Source organism: Rhinoderma darwinii, chromosome 2 (assembly GCF_050947455.1).
Source record: "Rhinoderma darwinii isolate aRhiDar2 chromosome 2, aRhiDar2.hap1, whole genome shotgun sequence".
In the NCBI taxonomy this organism is placed as follows: domain Eukaryota; kingdom Metazoa; phylum Chordata; class Amphibia; order Anura; family Rhinodermatidae; genus Rhinoderma; species Rhinoderma darwinii.
This window is the reverse complement of record NC_134688.1, coordinates 424,145,156-424,170,187: the sequence shown is the minus strand read 5'-3', so window position 1 is coordinate 424,170,187 and position 25,032 is coordinate 424,145,156. Positions and strand designations below refer to the sequence as shown.

Genomic DNA, 25,032 nt, shown 5'->3' with positions numbered 1-25,032 from the left:
TGGCGTTCTCTTCACGCTTTGCTTTCTGGGAGCAAAAGGGAAGTGTCGTAGCACCCTGCATGTCTTTCCTACTGTTTTTGTATTTGTGGTACAGACTTACTGAAAATAATATCTCATAAGACACAAGTTTCTAATATGCTTTGGGGCTTACAGGTTACGTATATAAGTATGTCCATCTCTTGCTTGCACTGGAGGTAGACGTTTTGTAAGCTGAATTATAAAATTAGATGTCCTTGTAACGTCTTCGTATTTCCTTAAAAAATAGCCAAGACACTGGGAAAAGTTGTCTATCTTTCCTGTGAGCGATCTGCTCTTTTATGGGTGGATGTAACAAGGACTATCTGGTTTGAGAACTGGCAGGTGTCTTTGCTCCTTCTCTGCTCACATGTCAATGTAAAAGTGGATCGCCAGGCTTTTCCCTTGTGGCTCTTTTCATATGTGAGCTAATCTGAACAGACAGCGCTGCAGTTTAAAGCATGAGGGAGAGACGCAGCAAAAGCCTGTACCAGTGATGGAGGTGTGTCCAACTTTAATTAAAAATGTTGCTCTGTCTCTGTGCTGCTGCAGTTATGCATCCTCTGTACGTAGCAGCTGCAGAACGTCGTTCTCTTCCAAATCTGTCAGCGAACTGGTCTGGCGGTTCGACTGACAACCTCTCCTGTGTACCTCTGACTGCTAATCTAATGCTGGGTTCACACTGTTTAGGGTGCACATCATGAAGGCTAGTCTGGCCAGTATACGGAAGCATACCGCAAAAAAAATAAGTATACAATAGCGTAGTAAACTACGCAGGTCCATCCTGCAGCATCCTGTAAAAAAAACGCATCCGTTAAACAGTTACCATATGCGTATATGGATGACAGCAACGTATGGCATTCATCACAGGCTTCCGTTAAATGGATACGTCCAGTTTTAATAGCTTTTCACGATGTATCCATTAAATTGATTCCATTATAGCCTATGTGGGACAGATACGTTAGACCGATGCCTGACAGGGGCGCCTATTACCCATAAGCTGTAGTGGCATTCGTTCAATTGATTCATCATGAAAAAGCTCACAATGTATCTGTTATACGGATCCCCTATTAGTCTGTGGGTGATGGATGCCGTTGTAAGGCATCCGTCACAGCCTCGGGAGCTTTTACCGGGACAAAAACGCAATGTTAACCAAGCATGACTAGGGGCCTGTTCACATCACAGTTTGCTTTCTGTTCCGGGGCTCCGTCTGAGGTTTCCGTCGGGTGAACACCGCAACGGAAAGTGAAAGCGACAGCCCAGCTTCCGTTTCAGTCACCATTGATCTCAATGGTGACGGAAACATCGCTAATGCTTTCCGTTCATCACCATTCCGGCAGGTTTCCGTGTTTTTCAGTCAACTCCGCTATTGATTCCATCTGAAAATCGGAAACCAGCCGGAATGGTGACGAACGGAAACCATTAGCGATGTTTCCGTCACCATTGAGATCAAAGGTGACTGAAACGGAAGCTGTGCTGTCGCTTTCACTTTCCGTTGCGGTGTTCACCCGACGGAAACCTCCGACGGAACCCCGGAACGGAAAGCGAACGGTGATGTGAACAGGCCCTAATACTGATAAAATCAAAGTTGATAAATGTACAGAGGGCACATAGAAGCTGCAGGGCTGAAATGGAGCAACATTTTAAGGGTATGCTCACACGCAAACTCAAAAACTCTGATTTTCAAGCGTTTTTAAAGCTGAGGGTATGTTCACACGCACTAATTACGGACGTAATTCGGGCGTTTTTGCCCCGAATTACGGCCGAAAATAGCGCCTCAATAGCGCTGACAAACATCTGCCCATTGAAAGCAATGGGCAGACGTTTGTCTGTTCACACGAGGCGTAATTTACGCACCGCTGTCAAATGACGGCGCGTAAATAGACGCCCGCGTCAAAGAAGTGACCTGTCACTACTTTGGCCGTAAATGGAGCCGTTATTCATTGAATCCAATGAATAGCCGCGCCAATTACGTCCGTAATGGACGCGGCGTTCAAGCGCCTGCACATGCCGTTACGGCTGAAATTACGGGGATGTTTTCAGGCTGAAACATCCCCGTAATTTCAGCCGTTACGGACGCCCTCGTGTGAACATACCCTAAAAATGAAGTTTCTTTTAATTTGGAGCTTCTTTTGAGGCGTTTTTTTGAGGCGTTTTTCATAGTGTTCAATGGAAAATCAGCTCCAAAAAACTCCTCAAGAAGTGACATGCTGCTACTTTTTACGGAGCGTCTTTTTACTCTCCGTTTTTTTAAAACAGAGGCGTAAAAAGACGCCCCGTATGAACAAAATGCTGTTTTTCCCATTGATTTCAATGGGCAGATGTTTGTAAGCGTTCAGCTTTAGTTTTTTCAGGCGTTTTTCGAGGCATCCATAGCCTTTAAACACAGCAGTTTCTCAGTGGTTCTGACTTCAAAATGGCTGCCCCACGTGGCAAACTGGTGACACCTAAAATTTGGCTTTTTTTAAAAAAAATTATTATTGGTAATAATTAATAGTTAATTATTTTGTCTGCATGAAATTATAATTCAAATGTTATTGAAAAGTACCAGTGGTTACTAGAATTAGTTTGCATGGAATATAGTCAGTTTATGCTATTATTTTATATCGGTCCACTTTTCCTTCTCCTGGCATGCACTTTTCTGTTTCATTTGTACGTCTCTGCTGATTGTTGGCCACACAATGACTGTGGTATTGCAGATAATACTGAACAAATGGCCCACATATTCCATCATGATGCCGCTTGTTGACGTCAATGGCTGCTGTTTGGACGGGGTTATTATTGGACATCTTGGGTAATGAGTTTCTTATTTGCCTTCCTAAGCTGGCCATAAACTAGAGATTTTAGACGGCTGATTTCATTCATGGTTGGCCTGTAAACGTTAATGTTTTGGACTACAACCATCAGTTAAAATGATAAATCGCTGACAATTAGCAGTTCGTTCTCTGTGACCTGGGATCGGTTTTTATGAAGTCATGACGTAGTCCATGTGATAATGACCCATGATACACATTTGTCCTTTGTCATGAATGACTTTCCGAGTATGACGACAACTGCACTTTACAACGTGGCAGATCTACTTTTCCACACATATTTGCCTTCGGTCGGTGGCTGTCACGGTCTTGCATGTAAAAAAAGGCGGCAATACCTGGCAGAAAATGGTCTAAATACAACCATCTAAAATTATTAGTGTATAGCCAGCTAAAGGCAGATATGATCACCTACATCACCAGTGATTCCAGACCTGACCCAACCAACAGTTTGGCCTTCTGTATCTACCATATAGCAGCTTGTGTGGCCAGATTTTGGCCGGTGCAACGAGTGCCGATCAGCGAGACAGCTCATTGATCGGCGCTCGTTTGCTCCTTCCACAAGGAGCTTGTATGGGGACGAGCGATCGTTACTCCAATCGCTCGTCCACATGCATTTGTATCATGTCGGCAGCACGGAGAGATGTGGAGATGTGCTGCCGACAGCGATAATATTTGACACATTTAAAACTGTACTATCAGCTGATGAACGAGCATTTATTTGCTTGTTCATCTGCTGATCGCTGCCCTATTTACACTGGCCAATGATCGGGAACGAGCGTTCGGTGAATGCTCGTTTGCCCGATAATTGGCCAAGGTGGTCGTATGCAAGAGCGCCAGTTTTTCACGGGCGATTTGACACCCGGTCATGTGAATATAACCTTAGGAAAACCTATAGTGTCAAACATGCAGTCCGATCTGCGGGCAGCATGTTAAGGCAGGAGGAGTTGAGCAGATTGATCTATAATGGTTTACTTAAGATTTATTTTAACCCCTTAGTGACCAAACTATTTTAGGCCTTAATGACCTAAAATGACCTTATTTTTTTTTAAACGTTTTTCCATCCTCACATTCAAAGAGCTATAACTTTTATTTTTTATTTTTGCGTCGACATAGCTGTATATGGAATTGTTTTTTGTGGGACAAGTTGTATTTTTTAATTGGGGTACATATAATTTATTGATTTTAACTTTTATCAGCTTTTTTTTTGGGGGGGAATAGAAAAAAAAAAGCAATTTCGCACCACTTTTATTTTTGTCCTATATTTACGCTGTTTACCGTGTGGTATAAATAACATAACTTTATTCAGCAGGTCGTTATAATTGCGACGATACCAAATTGATATTGTTTTCATATGTTTTACTACTTTTACACGGTAAAAACTATTTATTTTTTCACATTTTTTATTTTATTTTTGGAGCCATAACTTTATTTTTCCGCCGCTGCAGCTGTATAGGGGCTTTTTTTTTTTTTTTTTCTTGGAGTTCATGCGACTTTTTGATCGCTTAATGAAATTTTTTGAAGGCAGGATGAACCGAAAACATGAATTCTGGCATTTTTATTTTTTTACAGCGTTCGCCGTGCGGGTTAAATAATGTAATAGCTTCAAATGCTAGGGTCATTCCGGATGCGGCGCTACCAAATATGTGTAGTTGTTTTTCATAATAAAGAAATTTGTTTTGGGAAGAAGTGGGTTTTTAATTATTTTTTTGTTTACTTGGGACTTTTATTTATTATAAACGTAACTTTTTTAAATCCTTTTTTTTTAGTCCCACTAGGGGACTTCACTATGCGGTCATTTGATGGCTTTTTTAATACACTGCAATACTTCTCTATTTCCGTGTATTATGCCTGTCCGTGTAAAACTGACAGGCATCTGTTAGGCCTAACAGCTATTCACTAGAGGCAGACCTCTAGGCCCCCAGCTGCCATAGAAACCATCGCCACCCTGCAATCGCATCGTGGGTGTCTCGGTGGGGTGAGAGAGGGAGCCCCCTCCCTCTAAAACCACTGAGATGCGGCGGTCGCTATTGACGGCCAACATCTGAGGGGTTAAACCTTGAGCAGGTCTGCTCTGGTAGCTGAGAGCAGGGACATTTTACTTCTCCTGGCGGCACAGATTTATTCTGATGCAGTGCCATAAAAAGGCATATGCATCAGGATAAAGCCTGTTAGTGACCGCCATGAAAAGGCGTATTGGCGGTCACTAACCGGATAAAGTATAAAATACGCAGAAAACGGCACACATGCCAGATGAAAAGGACCTATCAACAACTAAAGTATACACAGCAACAGACACACACAGTCCATAATTTGATTATAGTCCCTGCTAACTCTGAGCTTAAGAGTCCAGTGGGCGGTCCTACTCTGTGATTGTCAGCTACTAAGCGAGACCGCCCACTGGACTCTTTAGCCCACCATAACCAGGGATTTAAATGAATAAATTACAGGTTATCCCGAATCTTTTTGCACAAAACTATATATTGATCTGCTCAGCTCCTCCTGCTGTATTATATGCCGCCTGCAGATAGGACACCATGTTTAACATGACCGCTTCCCTTTAAGGGAGGACTACCAAAAGCATTCTTGTGTGTAGTATATCACTTTATTGCACTTTAAAGATGTAAAGGACTATTTCCTTTACCTAATATGTAGACTTCTCTATGCTCGAAGTTACAGGCTTCTCCAGTCTTCTCATGACAAAACTTTGTATACTTTTGTATAGTTCAGCTTTGTTGTGGAACATGGGCTAGATCTAACAATCCTAATGTCTACATACTGGTTGGCTTTAATATCAGTAGTTTGTATGGGGATGAAGATTTGGGTCCACAAAATGGTTTTATGACAATACTGAACCTTTCGAGTATTGGACGTTAATGGTTTTCATGAGAACACTGGAGTAGAGGCGCTGCATGAATCCGGGATGCACGGTAAAGCACTGATATCTTGCAATAGGTTTATGGTAATACATTGCTTTTCACGTCTTGATTGTGTGGTAAAGGGACTTTTTTATAATGCTTTTGGTAGTCCTCTTCCCTTGCTTATTGGTATAATAAAACTCTTCCTATACATCAGGCCTGTTGACTATACTTTAAACTTTTTTTTTTTTTTTAATCTTTAAGAAGTGACTTTACTCCTGCTCCTATTTCAAAACTTTAGGTTAAGGATGAAGATAAACCTTTAGCAAAGAAAAAAAATGATGTCGACCAGAATGGAGCTGTAAGTTTAATTCGTAAAGGCGTTACATGTAAACTTGTATTTAAGAGGGGGAAAAAACAATTTCTGCATGACAAGCATGTATCTGGGCTGTCTAGACTTCTTAGTGAAATCAATTCGTATTTAGTAGCACATTTGATTTGGGTATTTTTCCTCCAGGACAGATGACCTACAAAACATGGCTGTAAACGTTAATGCCAGGTCAGATGTGACATTTTCTGTCACTTTTCAAAGTGGAAAAGTGGCAGAAAATGAGTTATAGAAGGTGCAACGCTGTACCCCCATCCAAACTTTGTTCTGACACATTCCGATTTGTCAGCCCCATTGAATAGAGCGAGTGCCCTGCTGTATTTCTACGCAAAATTTATAATGAAGTGTGAACACTTACTGTACTTCAGTAAACTGATCGGGTGTGTTCACACATTGCGGTCAGTTTGCATTTTTTGCCCTTTTTTTTTTCTCAAACGAGGCAAAACAGTTCAGATAACAAAAAAAAAACAACAAAGTAATTTGTCCACCTCGATACACCCATGCAGTGCAAAACGGACACCAATCCAGAGGGACACTGAACTTTCTCAAGGTTGAGACCATGAATGTAATAGGGTATGTTCACACGGCATCTGTTTAGGGCAAAAAAAAGACTAGGCTGATTTAAAGACAAAACCGTCTCGGAGTCCAGCTGACTGTCAAGGCGCGTTTGGTGTTTGCAAGCGTATTTTGAGGTGTATTTTAAGGCGTAAGTGTTTTTTTGTAGTTTTAATGCAAAATTGACTCCAAAAAGTAACATGCCAATTCTTTTAGGCTCTGTTCACATCTGCGTTGGGGACCCGTTCTGACGTTCCATCTGAGGTTTCTGTCAGAACGGGACCCTGAGCGGACACAAACGGACACCGACGGAAACCAGGTTTCCGTTTCCATCACCATTGATTTCAATGGTGACTGAGCCGGTGCCTGTGGTTTCCGTTTGTCTCTTTTATGCACAGGATCCGTCGTTTTGCAGGAAGCAATAGAGTAGTCGACTACATTAATGCTTCCAGCAAAATTACTGATCCGGTGCACAAAAGAGACAAACGGAAACCACGGGCACGGCCTCAGTCACCATTGAAATCAATGGTGATGGAGACGGAAACCTCGTGTCCATTTGTGTCTGCTCACAGTCCGATTCTGACGGAAACCTATGGCGGACCGTTAGAACGGGACCCCAACGCAGATGTGAACAGAGCCTTAACGAGACATTTTTCTAATTCAGCAACATAAAAGTACGCCTCATGAAATACTCCGTGTATTTCCCATTGAAATCAATGGGAAACTGTTTGCAGGCTTCAAGTGTATTTTGGAGCGTAATACAAATGTTTTACGCTCCAAAATAAGCCGTGTAAACACACCCTTAACCTGCCTTGTATTAAATCGCTTTATCTTTAATATACCTTTGCATAATAGAATATTTTGGGACCGTATAATCTCCGGCAATGTGACTTATTTGTTCAGTTTGCCTTTAAGACATCTGGAGCTGTATGATTCATGTTTTCACAAAATCATTGTGGAAAATTTGATGAAAAGTGGTTTGAAAATTGCCAAGGTCTCCTGTTCTATGACTGCCTCTAAGATGACGTACTCATGATTAACCCGCTGGAAGCAGAGACATCTTATTTGCTCTTTTGGGGGTCATTTAACTGTTTCATTTCTTGTCGGTCATCTTGGAGGCAAAAGCAGTGGCGTAGCCGTAGGGGGTCGCAGTTGCAACCGGGCCCCTACGCCTGGGGGCCCCCGTTGCTATACGACGTGCTGATTAAATACATTTTCTGTGTCGTGAAGCATGCACTTCCTGGTTACGGTCACATGGTACACTTAGTGTACCATATGACCGTGATGTCACGTGAGGGGCATTCCAGCCAGCAGGAGTCCAGGACTCCAGGTGAGCTGCAGAGTCTGTATTGTAATGTATTATGGTGGAGAGAGGAGAGGGGGGGCCCCCGTTAAATTACAGCCCCCCTCCTCTCTCCACCGCAAACTAAACAAAACAATACAAACTGTGGGTCGCGACCCCCTGGGTGGTCGTGTGAAGACCTTCTGGGGGGTCGCGAGTCACTCACTGAGGTCCTGGTTCCATTCAATGCTGGAGCAAGGAGCTGACCGCTCCTTACTCCCGCTTTCACTGTGCCCTGAGGGGCTCTACGCAGGCAGGCGCGATGTAGTGATGACATCGCGCCTGTCTGCACCGAGTCACTCATAGCACAGACCGGAGGAGGAGAAGGATCCTCCACCCGGCGTGGGAACGGGGATAGGTAAGTAATTGTTGTTTTTCTATTATGCACATATGGGGGCATTATATTGTATGAAGGGCAGATATGGCAGGGGCGGTATTATACTGTATGGGGAGCTGATATGGTCGGGGTATTATACTGTATGGGGAGCTGATATGGTCGGGTATTATACTGTATGGGGAGCGGATATGGTCGGGGTATTATACTGTATGGGGAGCTGATATGGTCGGGGTATTATACTGTATGGGGAGCTGATATGGTCGGGGGTATTATACTGTATGGGGAGCTGATATGGTGGGGGGTATTGTACTGTATGGGGGGCTGATATGACATTGTTTGCAGATAAGGCGGGGGGGGGGTGGTTAATTATACTGTATGAGGGGCTGATATGGTGGGGCATTATACTGTATTGGGAGCTGATATTGGGGACATACTGTATGGGGAGCTCATATGGGGGGCATTATACTGTATGGGGGGCATTATACTGTATGGGGAGCATTATACTGTATGGGGAGCTGATATGGGGGGCATTATACTGTATGGGGAGCTCGTATGCGGAGCGCATATGGGGGGCATTATACTGTATGGGGAGCCGATATGGGGGCGTTACACTGTATGGGGATCTGATATGGGGGCGCATTATACTGTATGGGGAGCTAATAAGGGGGGCATTATACTGTATGGGGAGCTGATATGGGGGGCACTATACTGTATGGGGCAGCTATGGGAGCATTATACTGTGTGGGGGCATTATACTATGGGGGCAAGGTGGCTGCATAGGCGCGCAGGGGTCTGGGGGTGGTGGTGTTGGGAAGGGGTAGGGGTCCCAAGCTGAATTCTTGAATCTGGGCCCATGAGCCTTTAGCTACGCCCCTGGGCAAAAGACAAAGTTAGTCAGCACCGCTTAAAGAGGCTCTGTCACCAGAATTAAGTTCTAAGATTTATGCTAATTCGTTTCTTAATAGACAACTGTGCGTGTTTTTACTTTTGACCAAGTGGACGTTGTACAGAGGAGTGTATGACGCTGACATACACTTCTATTCACAACGCCCAGCTAGTAAAACAAGTAAACACGCCCAGATGTTACAAACACAATACACGCCCAGTTGTCCATTAGAAAGGCTCATTTGCATAAGTATAAAATAGCTCATAACCTGGCCAAAAATGATAGTTTAAAAAAAAACAAAAAACACGTTACTGTTATCTACATTGCAGCGCCGATCTCATGCAATAGGAGATAGGGATTTGATAATCTGGTGACAGAGCCTCTTTAACATAATGAAATCAATGGGCAGGTTCTAATTTGTTTGCAAAGCAAACCAACACAAAGGTACAGCCACATCCTGCGGGGGAGAAGATATGTGTAAATATGTCATATTTTTATTATTTTAAATTGCATTATTGCGATATTTTATTTACTATTCTTATAAATTTACTATTCTTATGAATGTGAAGTTCTTACCACACATTTTTGATCAAATTGTGTTAGCCCACCTGCCACAACAAGGCAACCTCATACAGATGGGTCCCTACACTAAACATTGTACCAACAGAAGACTTAAAGAGGCTCTGTCACCAGATTTTGCAGCCCCTATCTGCTATTGCAGCAGATAGGCGCTGCAATGTAGATAAGAGTAACGTTTTTATTTTTAAAAAACGAGCATTTTTGGCCAAGTTATGACCATTTTTGTATTTATGCAAATGAGGCTTGCAAAAGTCCAAGTGGGCGTGTTTAAAAGTAAAAGTACAACTGGGCGTGTATTATGTGCGTACATCGGGGCGTTTTTACTACTTTTACTAGCTGGGCGTTGTGTATAGAAGTATCATCCACTTTTCTTCAGAACGCCCAGCTTCTGGCAGTGCAGACACACAGCGTGTTCTCGAGAGATCACGCTGTGTCGTCACTCACAGGTCCTGCATCGTGTCAGACGAGCGAGGACACCGGCACCAGAGGCTACAGTTGATTCTGCAGCAGCATCGGCGTTTGCAGGTAAGTAGCTACATCGACTTACCTGCAAACGCTGATGCAGAATCATCTGTAGCCTCTGGTGCCGATGTGGCCGACACGATGCAGGACCTGGGGCAGGAAGTGAGTGACGTCACAGCGTGATCTCTCGAGAACACGGCTGTGTCTGCACTGCCAGAAGCTGGGCGTTCTGAAGAGAAGTGGATGATACTTCTCGTCAGAACGCCCAGCTAGTAAAAGTAGTAAAAACGCCCCGATGTACGCACATAATACACGCCCACTTGGACTTTTACTTTAAACACGCCCACTTGGACTTTTGCAAGCCTCATTTGCATAAATACAAAAATGGTCATAACTTGGCCAAAAATGCTCGTTTTTTAAAAATAAAAACGTTACTCTTATCTACATTGCAGCGCCGATCTGCTGCAATAGCAGATAGGGGTTGCAAAATCTGGTGACAGAGCCTCTTTAACTCTCTATCTCTCTTGGACCTAGGCCTAAAAAATGTATCCAGCATAGATATGAGCCAGATTTATTCTATACTAAATAAACATCGCCTTGGACCAGTGGACCCACACAATTTGATCAAAATGTGCACTAAGAGCCTATAGTAAATATAGCAGTAATGCAATTCAAGATAATAAAAATACTAAATGCTTGCATATATCTCAGCGCCCACAGGATTCTAGATCCAAAATTCTGTGCTGATCAATTTGTTTATCTATCTTTTTAGGATTTGGAGCTCCATTTTTCTGATTCAGCGCTCAAATTCCCTGCATAGAGTGAGATACAAAAGATGACATGCTGGCTGCCTGCACTCACCACTAGAGGGAGCATGGGAGCTTACGGCATGCTGTCTTATCAGCTAGCTCCTGAACTCCCTCTGGTGGTGGCTGCCAGTAGCCTGAATGTAAATGATATCTTTAAATGTATGTCTATGCAAGGGATTTGGAGCTTTGGATCAGGAAAACTGAGCTCTGACCGCTTTAAACCTATTTAGATAACTTAGAACTTATTTAGATAAAAGAAAAATAAATAATATTCAAGGGGGTTATTCATTTTGTGCAATGTCCAATTGCTTTCCAGGTCAATGCAATTAGTGTCGTTTGGCTTATGTTTGGTTAATATTAGCAGCTCTTACTTGAAGGCCAGGGCTAGGTTGTTCACTTTCAGTTATACCATCCTAGCCACTGGCAATTCATATTGCATGATGTGACTTTCCACTACTCGCTTCACACATTCCCTGCTTGTCACATGCAAAAAAGTGTATTGTTAAAGTCACATGACTGCCTTGGTACCCATTTACTCAGATTACAGTACAACTGGTGCATCACTATTGTAAGTTCTGCCAGATTCGCATCAAAATGCAACTTCAGTGTTGTCGTCTAGCACATGCCTTCATTTTCTTCAAGCTTTCGACTTGGTGTCCCTTTTAAAATAAGAAAAAATTATTGACTTTTCTTTAGGCCTTATTTACACGAGCGTGGGCGTTTTGCGCACGCAAAAAACGCGGCGTTTTGCATGCGCAAAAGGCACTTAACAGCTCCGTGTGTCATCAGCGTATGATGCGCGGCTGCGTGATATTCGCGCAGCCGCCATCATTATGACACTCCGTTTGGATGTTTGTAAACAGAAAAGCACGTGGTGCTTTTCTGTTTACATTCAGAGTTTGACTGCTGTTGCGCGAATCACGCAGTTCGCACGGAAGTGCTTCCGTGCGGCATGCGTGGTTTTCACGCACCCATTGACTTCAATGGGTGCGTGATGCGCGAACAGCACACAAAGAAAGGACATGTCGTGAGTTTTTTTCAGCGCACTCACGCTGAGCAAAACTCACGGACTGTCTGCACGGCCCCATAGACTAATATAGGTGCATACGACACGTGAAAAGCACGCGCGTCACATGCACGTGTAAACGAGGCCTTAAAGGGATGTCCAAGAATATATAACTTTTTTTTTCTTCTTCCAAACGCAGTGACACAGCTTTCACAGGTGGTGTGTGGTATTGCAGCTCAACCTAGTCACAACCCATTAATAGGTGTGTCACTGTTTTTATTTATATATATTTTTTTAAAGCAGACATGTTTTTTTTAATCCTGGGCAACCTCTAGGTTTTTCAGTCCGGATCGAAGACATCCTACTGTGTATCACACTCAGTCTGTTTATTATGTTCTTAAAATGCCTTTCTGTCCAAGTAATAATACTATAGAGCTGCTTAATCAGCATTTCATTTGTAAGAGCTGCAGTTTGTGCTCTAGAGCTGATCTTCCTTATGTAACCTGTGTCAGGAAGCTGCAACCTAGTTAATAATATAACCGTATGCACAGATCCTTTCCTTGCTGTCCGTGTTGTATGTGTGTGTATGTATCTCCAATAGACATGTCCCTGTCCTACTTCAAGAAAGGGAATGCACTACAAGGCAAGAACCTCCACATGGCAATGAGTTAACAATTCACAATCCTCTATTGGGGTTCCTATTCATTTCCGCTGAATGCACGGCCTGGTAGATCAGTTTTTGAATAGTGTTCATTGTGCACCACCAGACACTTCTTCTCTACAGCACATTTAGTAAAATAACTGGAAATGCATCTGTTCAACGACACAAGTATGATGATGATGATAATAGCAGTGTGAACGCGGCAGAGACTAGTTGTGTTAACTTGGGAGACATCCAGCGACGTCTGCTGGGATAATCGCTGCTATACATATAGAATGATTTCAGACCTTGGTTCGCTTTAAATAGCAACTAGTCTGCAGAGAACAGAATGCTCAGTGATAAGTATTGAGTCGGGGCTGTAGAAACTTAAGTTCTTGGGTCAGTACAGATCTGTGAAATATTATGTCAGCAGATTTATATCAGAGCTCCCATCCCACTCTTTGCTACTGCAGAGCCGTCCTTTTACAAGCAAGAACTGGACAAAGCTTTATATTATCCTCTCCTATTGATCACCAGCTCTCGCACCCTTCGCAGTAGGGTGCATATGTTTGTACAGTGGACATCCGAAACCCCTGAAAGGTACGGAGGCTTTGTTTTAGAATAATGTTGCTTATATCGCTTTAGAACCAAGGGGCTGGTGATATAATGACCTGCTCTCTGTAAAGATCACATTTATAGTGTATGACTGAAGGTCATATTGGAAGGGATGATGGAACAAGGGTAATGACGGGGTCAAGTAGTGCATTCTGCGTTATTGTAGTGACAGCTGTGGGTGGCTCCTGTCAGATATGTGATGACGTTATTAGGCAGCTATTTGGGTCTTGTGGTTCGGTTTGTAGGTTCTTGGGTATAGGATGTATAGCAGAGCTTTCCCAGCACTGCACTGCAGTCTTCTTCCTCTGTGCCAGATACTACTGCAGCTTTATAGGGACAGACGCTCATCGGATCTATACTTTTACAGCAGTTCTGTGTGTGCCAACACTGAACACACCGACATTCAAATTTAGTGAACCTTCCCCTTCTGTTTTATGTGTTGGAACATATGGGCAGGAGGGAATACAAACAGCAGGTGCAGACTGTCTATAATCTTTGTGGTTATATATGTTAGAGCTGTAACAGTAATCGAGATGTTTTATAGTAAAGGTTTAGTCGGTAAAGTAGGATTTAACCATTATAAAGGAATGTTGAAAAGTGAATAGGTTTCAAAAGAATATAATGGTTTGCCAGCCAGACTTAGGCCCCATGCACACGACCGTGTTTTTGCGTCCGCAATTCCCCCGCAAATCCACGGGAGAATTGCGGACCCATTCATTTCTATGGGCCCATACACACTATCCGTGTTTTCACGGGTCTCCGCATGTCCGCACATCCGTGCCGCAGAAACTCCGGACATGTCCTATTATGGGCCGCAAATGCGGTGCGGACATGCCAATAGAAGTCAATGGGCCCGTGGAAATTGCGGATACACCTCCGTGTGTCATCCGCAGTTTTGCGGATTTGCGGAAGTGTTGCTAGGCGACGACCGGGAATGAGTTCTGTCGTCATCATGTTTTACCTAGGCTTTTTTTTTTTATCCGCATTTTGCGGATTACATACGGATGAACTGCGGAGGACATACGGATGAACTGCGGATGACATTTCACGGAACACGGTCCTGGAATTTGCGGACCAGAAAAACACTACGGTCGTGTGCATGAGGCCTTAATGTTGTATAGCAATGTCTAATTAGAGAATTAGAGTAAACGAATGTGCGACCATAACAATGTCGGGGAAAGTAAAAAAAATATAAATACATACATACACTGAGCCATATGATAATAAACCTGCCTAATATTGTGCAGGTCACCACTCATAGTGTCAGGTGTAGCGTTAGTTTCCATAGAGTCTCGTGTATTCATGAGGATAGCGCCCCCCCTCTCTGTGGTGATTGACCGACCGCTGTGCATGCAGACACCCAGCAGCCAGGTGTCGCTCACTGTGAGGCGGCGAGCAGAGGCGGAGGGAGCGTTCTCCTCATGAATACACCGGACTCCTAACTATGAGTCTGGTATATTCGATGATCGCTTCAGTTACCTAATCTTTTTTATTTTTTTTTGCTCCATTTTGGATAATATGATGGTGGTCCTACCCCTGTAATATGCTGATCTTATCTGGGACAGCATATTCAGCTGACCGATCTATTTTACTGTTACGGCTGAACAGTGTATATGTATTGATATTCTATGTATATTGCTCACGTTGTAACAAACCTTGGCAAACTTCAAACGGTAAACATAGGCCAAAGATTCCTACCATCAATGACTTTACCTACCTGGGGTCTCACAATGTGCAAGTCTAAAATAGTTTCTACCTGCCGGCTTCCTTGGGTTTATGATCCACCTGGTCAACTGTATAAAGAAGTACTTCCTCTATAAGGCTTTGTTCACATCTGCGCTAGGTCTCAGTTCCGTCGGAGCATTGCATCCTATGGTTTCCGTTTGTGTCAGTCAGGGCTCCGTTCCGACGGAAAGCTCAGACGGAACGTTGGAACATAGCCCTAGCGCATATGTGAACGAAGCCTTAGATGTAATGTCATCCAGCAGTATTTCTACATACAGAGAATCTTGACACCACTCTACATAGGTGTTGATGTTAACCAGAGGAAGTCGACCGGAAGAAGGTCTGACATCTTTATTTATAGGTCCCCAACAAAGTTGAATTTATTTTTTGTGTCTTCCCATTATATTGCATGCCAGAGAGCCCAGATACTGCTTGATTGCAGGGAATTTTACAGAACCCTGTAAATGATAGAATAACTGTTTATCTGACACGTATATTTTTTTTAACCGAATACAAAATTCTTTATTTATTTTTTTTACCGTTCTTTCTATGCTCAAAATATAGTCTGAAAACTCAGAGAATGAGGGAGAGCAGTCTTTAAGTAATTCATCATCTCCAAGGAATTCTTTCTCTCAAAACCCATTAAGAGCAAAAAGCCCAGAGCCAAGACAAAGTCCATTTAGGGTGAAGAGTCCGGAAAGGGTGCGAGTGACCAGCCCAGAAGCAGTGCAGAACGGTGATGAAAAGCAGCCTGGCGATAAGTCCGCTGACACCATGCAGAAGGCTAAAAGTGAGAAGTCCATTACCACAGAGACTGGTTCTGAAGAGGCTAGTACCAAAAAGAAAGTGGTGAAAGTGGTAAAAAAGATGGTTAGAAAAGTCATTCCACAGGAGGATACAGGAAGCAAAAATGTGCCTGCCCAAGGACAGGCAAAAAGTCAGCCACAGTCTTCCATTCCACAGGCAGCGGCCATGCCGAAAACCGAGGCTAAGAAAGAGAAGGATGACATTTCAGTGGGTCTTACCAGCCTCATGACCAGGGGTAAAATGAAAGAACATAGACATAGATTTAAGCTTCCTGAGAAGAAAGTGGAGCCTGCAATTGAGAAGGTTGTTTCACCTACTCCATCTTTTGAAAAAGCAAGTGAGAAGTCCCCCACTCCTGACACAAAGATCTATGACACACCGGATAATCTGCCCCCTAAAGCTATTAGTCCTGATCTGTCCAACAAAACGCCACAGAATCCGTCTACAGGACTTCCACCTGAGGTACTCATTGTACGTGTGTGCATGACGAACACAAACCCAACAAAGGCCTCCTTCCAGTGTGGATGACCAACATTAACAAAGCACGTGTTCAGTGTGCAGTGCCAATTTGCTCTAACATATATTAACATTTTTAAAGGTTATTTTGGATGTCACAAGAAGAATATTAACCTTTTCATTTTATGCTCATTTATAATGTATACACCTTTTTTTGGCTTATACATTCAAAAAGTTTTGAAACTGTGTCTGTATCTTGTGGCCATTCAGGTTCGAGCTTCGGCTGCTAATTGAGAAACTACATATGAACGCTTGTCTGCACGATAATCGCCCAGTGTAAAACCCCCTTTAGATCTAAAATTTGCCACATAAAATATTTTCCAACTGGTCTCATCGACAGAAATATTAGCCACGTCATGCGTTTTTACGTGTGACCGTTTTTAAAATAAGCCTCTTACAGTATTGAAGCAACTTTTGTTTTGGTGAAAGTGGTGACGGATAGAGGAAAGGAATTTCGATGATATAATTAGATTCTTCATACGTGCTCGATCTATACGCTATATTCAGCTGTGACATGTCATCTCCCCCATCCTCAAAAAAACAAAAGTGCTGTGCAAATAGTGTGTTTTTGTTTTTTTTTAGCATTATTTTGTACTATTTTTTTATTTTTTTGTCCACTTTCACGAAGTAAGATGACCTCCGTAAGGGAATGAGGAAGATCTATGCCATTACATGATGTAATCATGTGGTCTGTGACTCTTCATTATGAAACTACAACTCCTAACAGGCATGACGAGAGTTGTAGTTTCACAACAGTTTTCGACCTGCGGATCACTGATGCAGTCACTTACTATTTCTGCTCATAAATTGTCATGGTTCTCTTGACTAATTCTATAACTGCAGTTTCTATATCAAGGACATTATAGTCGTACTTAAAGCTTGTGTGTGTGTATATATACGTAGCCTCTTCTAAGCAGCTCATGTTTGTCTAGTGATCATGTGATGTTACGTGATCCTTGTCCGATATAAATGTTAAGTATTCTCTGACAGCCGCTCCATACAATGTCACACTGGCTCCTCTAAGGACCAGTATATCCTTTGGTGGGCACACGATCTGGCTGAATAATGGGACATATCCATGTTCCTATAAGACTATGGAATAATATGTGTCAATTTTGTACGTGTTATTTATTATTTAGCGTCATTCACTTATGATGTCAAAAGGAGAAAATATACACACCAAAAAAGAGAGCAGGTTGTACAAAGAAACACATTATGCTCTGATATAAAACCTCAGCAAAATGGCATTCGTTACTGAAATTCCTATTGACTAACGTTACACGTATGCAAAATTTAATATTTGATTCAGAAATTTGGTGGTGTGTGTTTTTTGTTTTTTTTTAATGTTTTTTTCCACTTTTGTATGATCAGCGCAAATACGTAGTTACTTTTTTTTTTCCTTTCCTTTGTTGCTGATTAATATGCATGATTGTTAGATGGCATGTTATCACTATAATAATATATAAATAATTAATGCAAATTTGACCTCTAGGCGACCAGCCCTGTATCCCAGCAGACCCCACCAGAGGAAGCCCAGAAACGTCTGGAGAGGATCTTCATGGCATCTGTAAATAAAGTTTTTGTTTTTAGGTTACTCCATGTTTCTTTGTGCTCGGACAGCTCTGTGTTCCAGCTTCTGCCTGTAGCTTTTGTTTAGCTTATTTGCCTGATAGTAATAATGTATAGAAATCCGCAGCATTTCCGTCCCGTGTGCAGGGTGCCTTATACCCGACTGATTCCAATTTACTTTCCACTTGGTGGTGTGTGTGGTAGTAACTTACATCTCAATGGAAATGTAATATATATGGACAACTGATAGAAGGAGAACATATAAATGGGGGATCATTGTTGGTTAACTACCTTAGTTGAGTCTGCGGCCCACTATGGCATACCTAATGGGGTTTTTATCTGAATAAACAAAGTATTTGTGATGTCGCTGTCGTCAAGTTTTCTAGGTAGAGTTTGTTATAATGACTAGGCAAAAAGATCAATTTTCACAGTTTCTTTTAGGAACATCAGGGAGTTGTCGCTAGTGTGCTGAATAGTATATACTTGGATTGTAAAAACAATGTGTTGGTGTCTTGTGCGTTTTTTTAGCCCCTGCTTCAGTTTTGAAAGAGATTTTCTTGTTTAGAAAACCACTTTTCATATAACCTATTAGTTGATATAGGGGGGTCCCTCATTTAGGATCATTATCAGAGTGGAGACCGGCTAAAATTTTGCTCTCGGGTATCCGGCTCTTCCATGAATTGCACAGCCAACCCATTAATGAGAACTGTGTAAGGCTGGGTTCACACCTGCGTTCGGCTTTCTGTTGTTCTGCTCTTTGAGGGGCAGAACAACAAAAATACCGGAAGCGCGGTCCTGTAGCACAACTGACACCACCAGCAGGCTACGGAACCCATTGACTTTTTAATGGGTTCCGTGATCAGCGTATCGTCAGGGCATGCTACTGACTAAGGGATGTATTGAAGTACGGTTAAAACGGCATATTAGAAATTTATTTGAACACCGCATGCGGTTTTTTTATTGTGAGCTTATTGATTTTAATGGAGAAAACAGCAGAAAGGTGCAAAAATATGTTTTCTGTATTTGAAATGACTTCTGTTCTTGCATGTGTTTTTTGGGTCAGTGCGTGATCCACTGCGGTAAAAGTGCAGCTTACCAGTGGCCGTACTAATGTCACTAAAGCTCCTGGTTGACCTGATGATGTTTGAGCAGAACACGTTTTGAGTGTCCGGTATCTGTGGTCAGTATCTGGGCTTTCACATTGGAGCAGATTTACTATTGATGTCGCACCAGAATTTTGGCCTAAGTTGCACCTTCTTTTTGGCGCAAATCATTCGACACAAATTTATCAATGAAATGCAGCAAAAAATAAATGTTCGCCTAGCAAGGGGCGTGGTTTAGCGGAAAATGGGCATGGTTTAAGGTGCCAATAGGTGGTATGGAGTTAGACTAACAGAAGTTTCTAAATGTGCGTCCGTCATATTTATCATACATCATGAGCCACTGTAATAAATTTGGCTCTGGTCACAGTATAGCGGCCTAACTGTAGTACTGCAGCTCTACTCTAAGAGAATAGAAGCAGTGCTGCAGTAACCCGGCGCAGCTGCTATACAGTGGTCGGAGCCATCTGCTTCCGGCACCAATCACTGCACCGCTTCTGGCTGCACCGAGGCAGCAGAACAGCTGATCGGTGCAGGGTCCGGTTGTCAGACCCCCACTGTTCCTATACCGATGACCTATCCTGTGGGTAGGTCATTCGTATAAAAAACAGCCCACAACCTGGGCAACCCCTTTAAGACCGTATTAGTAAATCTGCCTGATTGTATTGTGTTCTGGAAAGTCAGGACTGAGTTTGCATGCAGTCCATACTGTTCCAATAATTCTTGGTGTCTGATGGTGTCTAATTATTTTTTTTTCATGGTCCATACAACAAATTCATTGTATCTCTAAAAATGTACAATGTTTAAATCTCAGGGATACACAAATACCTGAAAGTTGTCCATTCAGCTTCCTACTAACAACTTGTTCCTCCATGGAGGAGATGACGTACATTTTGTCATGCGTACTTGATTTAACATTGACGCGCCTGGCTTCATATAAGATGTTTGTATAGACCTTGGCTGGATTGTCTTCTGCTGTAATCACCTTTAATATACAAAATGCTTTATGTTCATATAAATGGAGACAAGCGTCATATACTTGTATCATGCCGTTTTCTGAATGACTGCACTGTTAGTCTCTCTTGATCGCCAGTGATTTCTGCTCTGTAGGTGTCTGCCACTTTCATTGATCGTTTCTGCTCTTTCATTTTCTTGCTGCTATAGCTGGAACCAGCAGCCTCTACTTCTTCTCCACTGAGCCAGGTACTGTACCCCTGCACACAGGATCTCTCTGCCAACCCAGCCTCGTCTTCTATCCACATCTGGGCTGGTGTCTGTGCGCGTGTGTCATGCTGGAGTGTAAGGCTCTATTCACATCTCCTTCCTGCATCACTAACCCCACACATCTCCCTGTGCATGTGTACAACATAACACCAGATGGATGTTCTGCATGTACTGTCCTACACTTCCTGGCATGATTTGCAAAAAAGTTGTCCTAGGCATCGGAAGCATTAGCTGGTGGCCATAGCATTTCTGTTTTGCTCTTAAATGACCCCCTCCCTGGTTATGTTCGTGCATGCTCACCTGATGCTAACCTAATATGCTGTTCTTTCATAGATTATGAGCTCTGGAAATCTGTGCTTCATGTACAGTAGTTGCAATCAAAGGGGGGGATCTATCAACCTTTCTACGCCAGTTCTCTGGCATAGAAAAGTCGCAAAGGGGCTTCATTTGCATTGTGACTTTTGGCCATTTTACTCTGTCCTCCGCTCTTTTGTTGATAGGGGCATGGCTTCCCCAAAGGGGCAGTGCCACAGTGGCCCAACAAATGTATTCTAATTTATACCAGATAACTGGCATAAATGATATCAGAAATCTACGTCCGGTCCTAGCTGGCATAGATTTCACTCTGTGCGGCGTGGCAAGATAGAGCCCCGCACCTTGCCCTACCTTTCCCATCAAACTACCCCCCCCTTTCCCATCGGACTATCACCCATTACCCATTGGACAATTAAAATTAAAAAAAAGTATTCTAACCACTCAGCACTCCTCTTCTCCTCTCCGGGTCCCCTTCGAATTCCTCAGCATGTTGCGACTCATTCAACGTACTGACGCTGGGTAGAGTCAGGACGTTGTATGTGACGTAGCATTGATGGCGTTGAGTTCTGTGTTGCATATAAGGAATTACGCTGCTGGCTATCAAGGCTTTGTATGAGCTGCAGCATGCTGAGGGAGCCGGTGGAGATTTGGAGGGAAGGAGCGGTGAGGTGAGTATGCTTATTTTTTATTTTAGGTCCAGTGGAAAGGAGGGAATGGATGGAGCATGGCGTTCGCCTTTTAATAAATAGGTCACATCTTACTCCAACAAATTGTTTATTAAGGCTGGCGTATGATAAATCTTCCTCAAAGTTCCTTTTAAAAATATACGGGAAGGTGTCCGTCGGCCATAGAAATGAATGGGTCCGTAATTATGGACGAAATCTACGGTCGTGTGCATGGGGCCTTAGACCTTCTGCCCAACCTTCCCATTGATGGATGCCTCTCTCGAACCCTCTTCAATGGCTGAATACAATTTTAAAGTTTCCTGGGATTATATAAAGTATATTCAAGAGATACTCTGTAATGCTATAAATGTATCAATCCTTCCTTGCGTGTCGATGTGCTATGGAAAAAAACAGTCCCTGTAGCTGTAGTCCTTTGAGGATGAAATTCGTATTCTGACTCCGCTTTTGGCCAGATTTATGGAGCTTCACATGCCCACAAGGTTTCACTTACCTGAACAGAACGGTTCTGGGAATCACCCATTGATCTACTATTCTACAGCTGATGACTGTGCTGGACATGCAACGTCACATCTGATAAACTGTTCATTTAGGAGTCGGCACAGGAAATACTCGAAGGCTGGGGCTGGACCTAGACTTTTGTTTTGTAGTGAGTGATAAATCGCTGTCCATACGAATACATTGAGCAGCTTTAAAATCTCTTCAGAATCACTCCAATCAAGAGATTCGCTAACTGTTTATTTTCACTTATTTCATGATGGAACTTCAGAGCGGAAGAAAGACTGGTCAGGAGCGATTTTCAAGCTATTCTACTCCATGCATTCCTGTGGACAGCGAATTATCACAGCGATATATTTCTAATGAGATAAATACTTTATTAATACTAATGTAGTCTTATAGACAGCGATTTATCGCTCACTACAAAACAAAAGTCGTGGTCTAGCCGCAGCCTTACTGATCTTGATGTTGGACCTGCACTTTAACGTCTTCAGCTGTTGGAGCAGGTTTTGGAAGAGTCTATAACAGAAAGCAATGGGAAGAGGGTGATAACTACACATGAAATGGAATGTGTGGTTTTGCGGTGGCGTTCACACATCATTTTTTAATGAAACTATCCCAGAAAGGTGAGGAAAATAAAAGCCGTTCTTCCTCTCTATGGGCTTTGCTCCCATTTTCCAGTAGTGAGAATCATGTGTAAAATGAGATTTTTGTATATGGCCTAATATCCCATCTCTGCATTCTCTGGCTATTAACCCTTAATGTTATCAACTTGATCCATTACATTCACTTGTTTATTTTGGGGCACACTTTCCATTGGAGCACGCTCTCATATCATTGCTATACTTGTCGGCTGTTTATGAGGCATCATCACATAGTTAATATTTTGCTAACTCAGTCAGATATGTGGGAGGTGTAATAGATTATAAATGTCGTCTCTGATTCCATGCCTGGCCATACAGTAGCCATTAACTAGACCTTGCTTTCCTCCTTCCCACCAGTCGGCCTCTCAGGGTGCCACTGAAGAAGCCTCCGCTTTGTCTCTGAGCTCGCCCACTGCTCTGCCTCAGGTTGGCTGGTGATATGCTGTGATGTTGCTTTTTTTTTGTGTGTGGTTTGTTTCTTCCCTTAAAGAGACACGCTAGTGGTTTTGTTTTTTTTCTTCTTATTGTGGCCCCCGTTTATAAAGTACACCCAGTAAAAGGTTGAGCAGGTTAGCCTCATACCCGGTGCTTTGTTGCAGAAATATCCCGGTCGTAATTATGTGACGTGTCCGCACTGTGACCGGCTGATTCCTACAGCGTCTGCTGTGTGGACCGGAAGTCCCTCTCACTATTCATTCCTATGAGCTCTCATATGTGCTAGTAAAAAAGGGACTTCCGGTCCCCACAGCAGATGCTGTGGAATCAGCCGGTCAAGTGACATAATTGCGACTGGGATATTTACAAAGTACCCGGTAAAAGGATGACCTGCCCTAACTTTTACTGGGTGTACTTTACAAACAGGGGTCACAATAAAAAAACAAAACACTGGAGTGTTTCTTTAAAGATATCCAATCCATGATAGCAGGTCGATTCCACATTGTTCCCCCTCATTTTCCACCTCTTCTGATATTCCGGTCATATTTTCATGCTACTCAGCGCTTAGAATGGGACCAAAACTGTTCCATCTCAAAACCATATCTGTACTTGCTCCAGAATGAAAATTGCCTTGTAGAATCAAAGCACAATGCAAATGTGTTGTTTAAAAGGTTTGTCCACTACTGGACAACTGATGACCTATCCACCGGATAGGAAATAAGTACATGATCTGTGAGGGTCCAACACCCGGACCCCGCAACGTTAAGCCTTGGAGCACTGGATGTACATGTTGGAAGCAGTTGGCTCCGGCCACTGAATAGCGGCATTACTGCAGCTCTGCTCCTATTCAAGCGTATAGGAGCAGAGTTGCAGTTCTGCAGCACGGCTGCTATGCTATGTACGGAGCCAACTGCTTCTGGCTCCGTATATGGCATAATGGACCATAACATCCGGTGCCCGGAGGAAGCCGGAGCGGCTTAACGGAGCGGGGTCCGGGTGTCAGACCCGCACCGGTGATATACGGATGATAGGTCATCAGTTGTTCAGTACTGGACAACCCCTTTTAGTTGAATAAAATATTCCTAAAATGTCTATTTCTGCTAATATCTTTAAAACCTGTATACTCTAATAACTTAATGCCCCCTTTCTAGAATGGCTCTATTGTGATAGATAATAGACTTGACTAATGGTTTCAGATATTCTTAATCTTAAATTATAAATAAAGTAAAATTATATGGATATGACCAACCAGTTGTGCTGACATTCCACATGGTAAGCGCTCTTCTTCCTACCACTAGAGCGTTACTGAAATTCCCAACAGAATGAAGGAAATGTTTTCTTCATTTCCAGACCACCTGCTGTCATGCGATTGTTTTCCAATCTCGTGTGATTTTCTCACCTTTTTTTTTCTTTCTTGTTTTAATAGACGCTATCACATGATGTCCCCTCTGCTCCTGGTTTCAAGTTTTGTTTGGCATTAGCGTTTCTATAGGATCATTTTCACTTGGGTGATATAGGTCCTTGTAACTATAATAAAAGAACTGTTCTGTAGCATCCTCGTGACAATTTGTCATGGCAAGATTATGGGTTATAAGTGTCCACATCAATGTCCACATGCTTACTGGGGCCATGCAAGTCATTTATAATGTGGGTATATTGCAACTTGTTACCACAATTAGGAACACAATGGTTTTCTCCTACTGCCCGACCTTTGATTGCTGCAATGTGTTAGGGTTCTCCGACATGGGTCGTGTAAATGAGCGCCGATCAACGAGATCGTTTGCTACTTTCACAAGGAGAAATGATTGATTATGAATGGGGGCGAGCGATGGTCACTATGATCGTTAGTCCCAATACATTTCTATCATGTCTGTAGCACATCTCCCTGTTTACACAGTGAGATGTGCTGCCGACGATGATAATATTTCTTGCAGAGCAAACAATACAATCTGCCGATGAACGAGCGTTTGCTTGTTCATCGGCTGATCATTGCCCTGTTTGCACGGAGCAATAATCGGGAACGAGCGTTCTGTGGTCGATCGTTTGCCCGATAATTGGCTGGTGTAAAAAGGCCTTTATTCTACATCAATAAAATAAGTTGCACAAACTCACACTATGGTGCTTATTGTCTCGTAGAAGCTTTGTTTTTGTGGTTTTGTGTGCAGTGATGTTTGTTTCAGAAATTGTGATGTGTTCGATGTAATTCTTCTATAC

At 42.8% G+C, this 25,032-nt stretch overlaps 1 protein-coding gene across 7 annotated transcripts in view; it reads left to right on the top strand.

Annotated features, from left to right (window-relative positions):
- Nucleotides 1-25,032, top strand: part of MYO18A (myosin XVIIIA) — a 311,527-nt gene that overhangs the window by 119,872 nt on the left and 166,623 nt on the right. For 2 of the 7 annotated variants that reach the window (XM_075854300.1, XM_075854297.1), the window contains exons 4-5: nucleotides 20,184-20,222; nucleotides 22,741-22,809. The exons of 3 other annotated variants lie outside the window; for them this stretch is intronic. In XM_075854300.1, coding sequence (XP_075710415.1) covers nucleotides 20,184-20,222; nucleotides 22,741-22,809 — 108 coding nt within the window. Of the gene's footprint in view, nucleotides 1-20,183; nucleotides 20,319-22,740; nucleotides 22,810-25,032 lie in introns of all 7 variants that reach the window. 2 more of the 7 variants (XM_075854301.1, XM_075854299.1) reach the window with 1 other exon arrangement.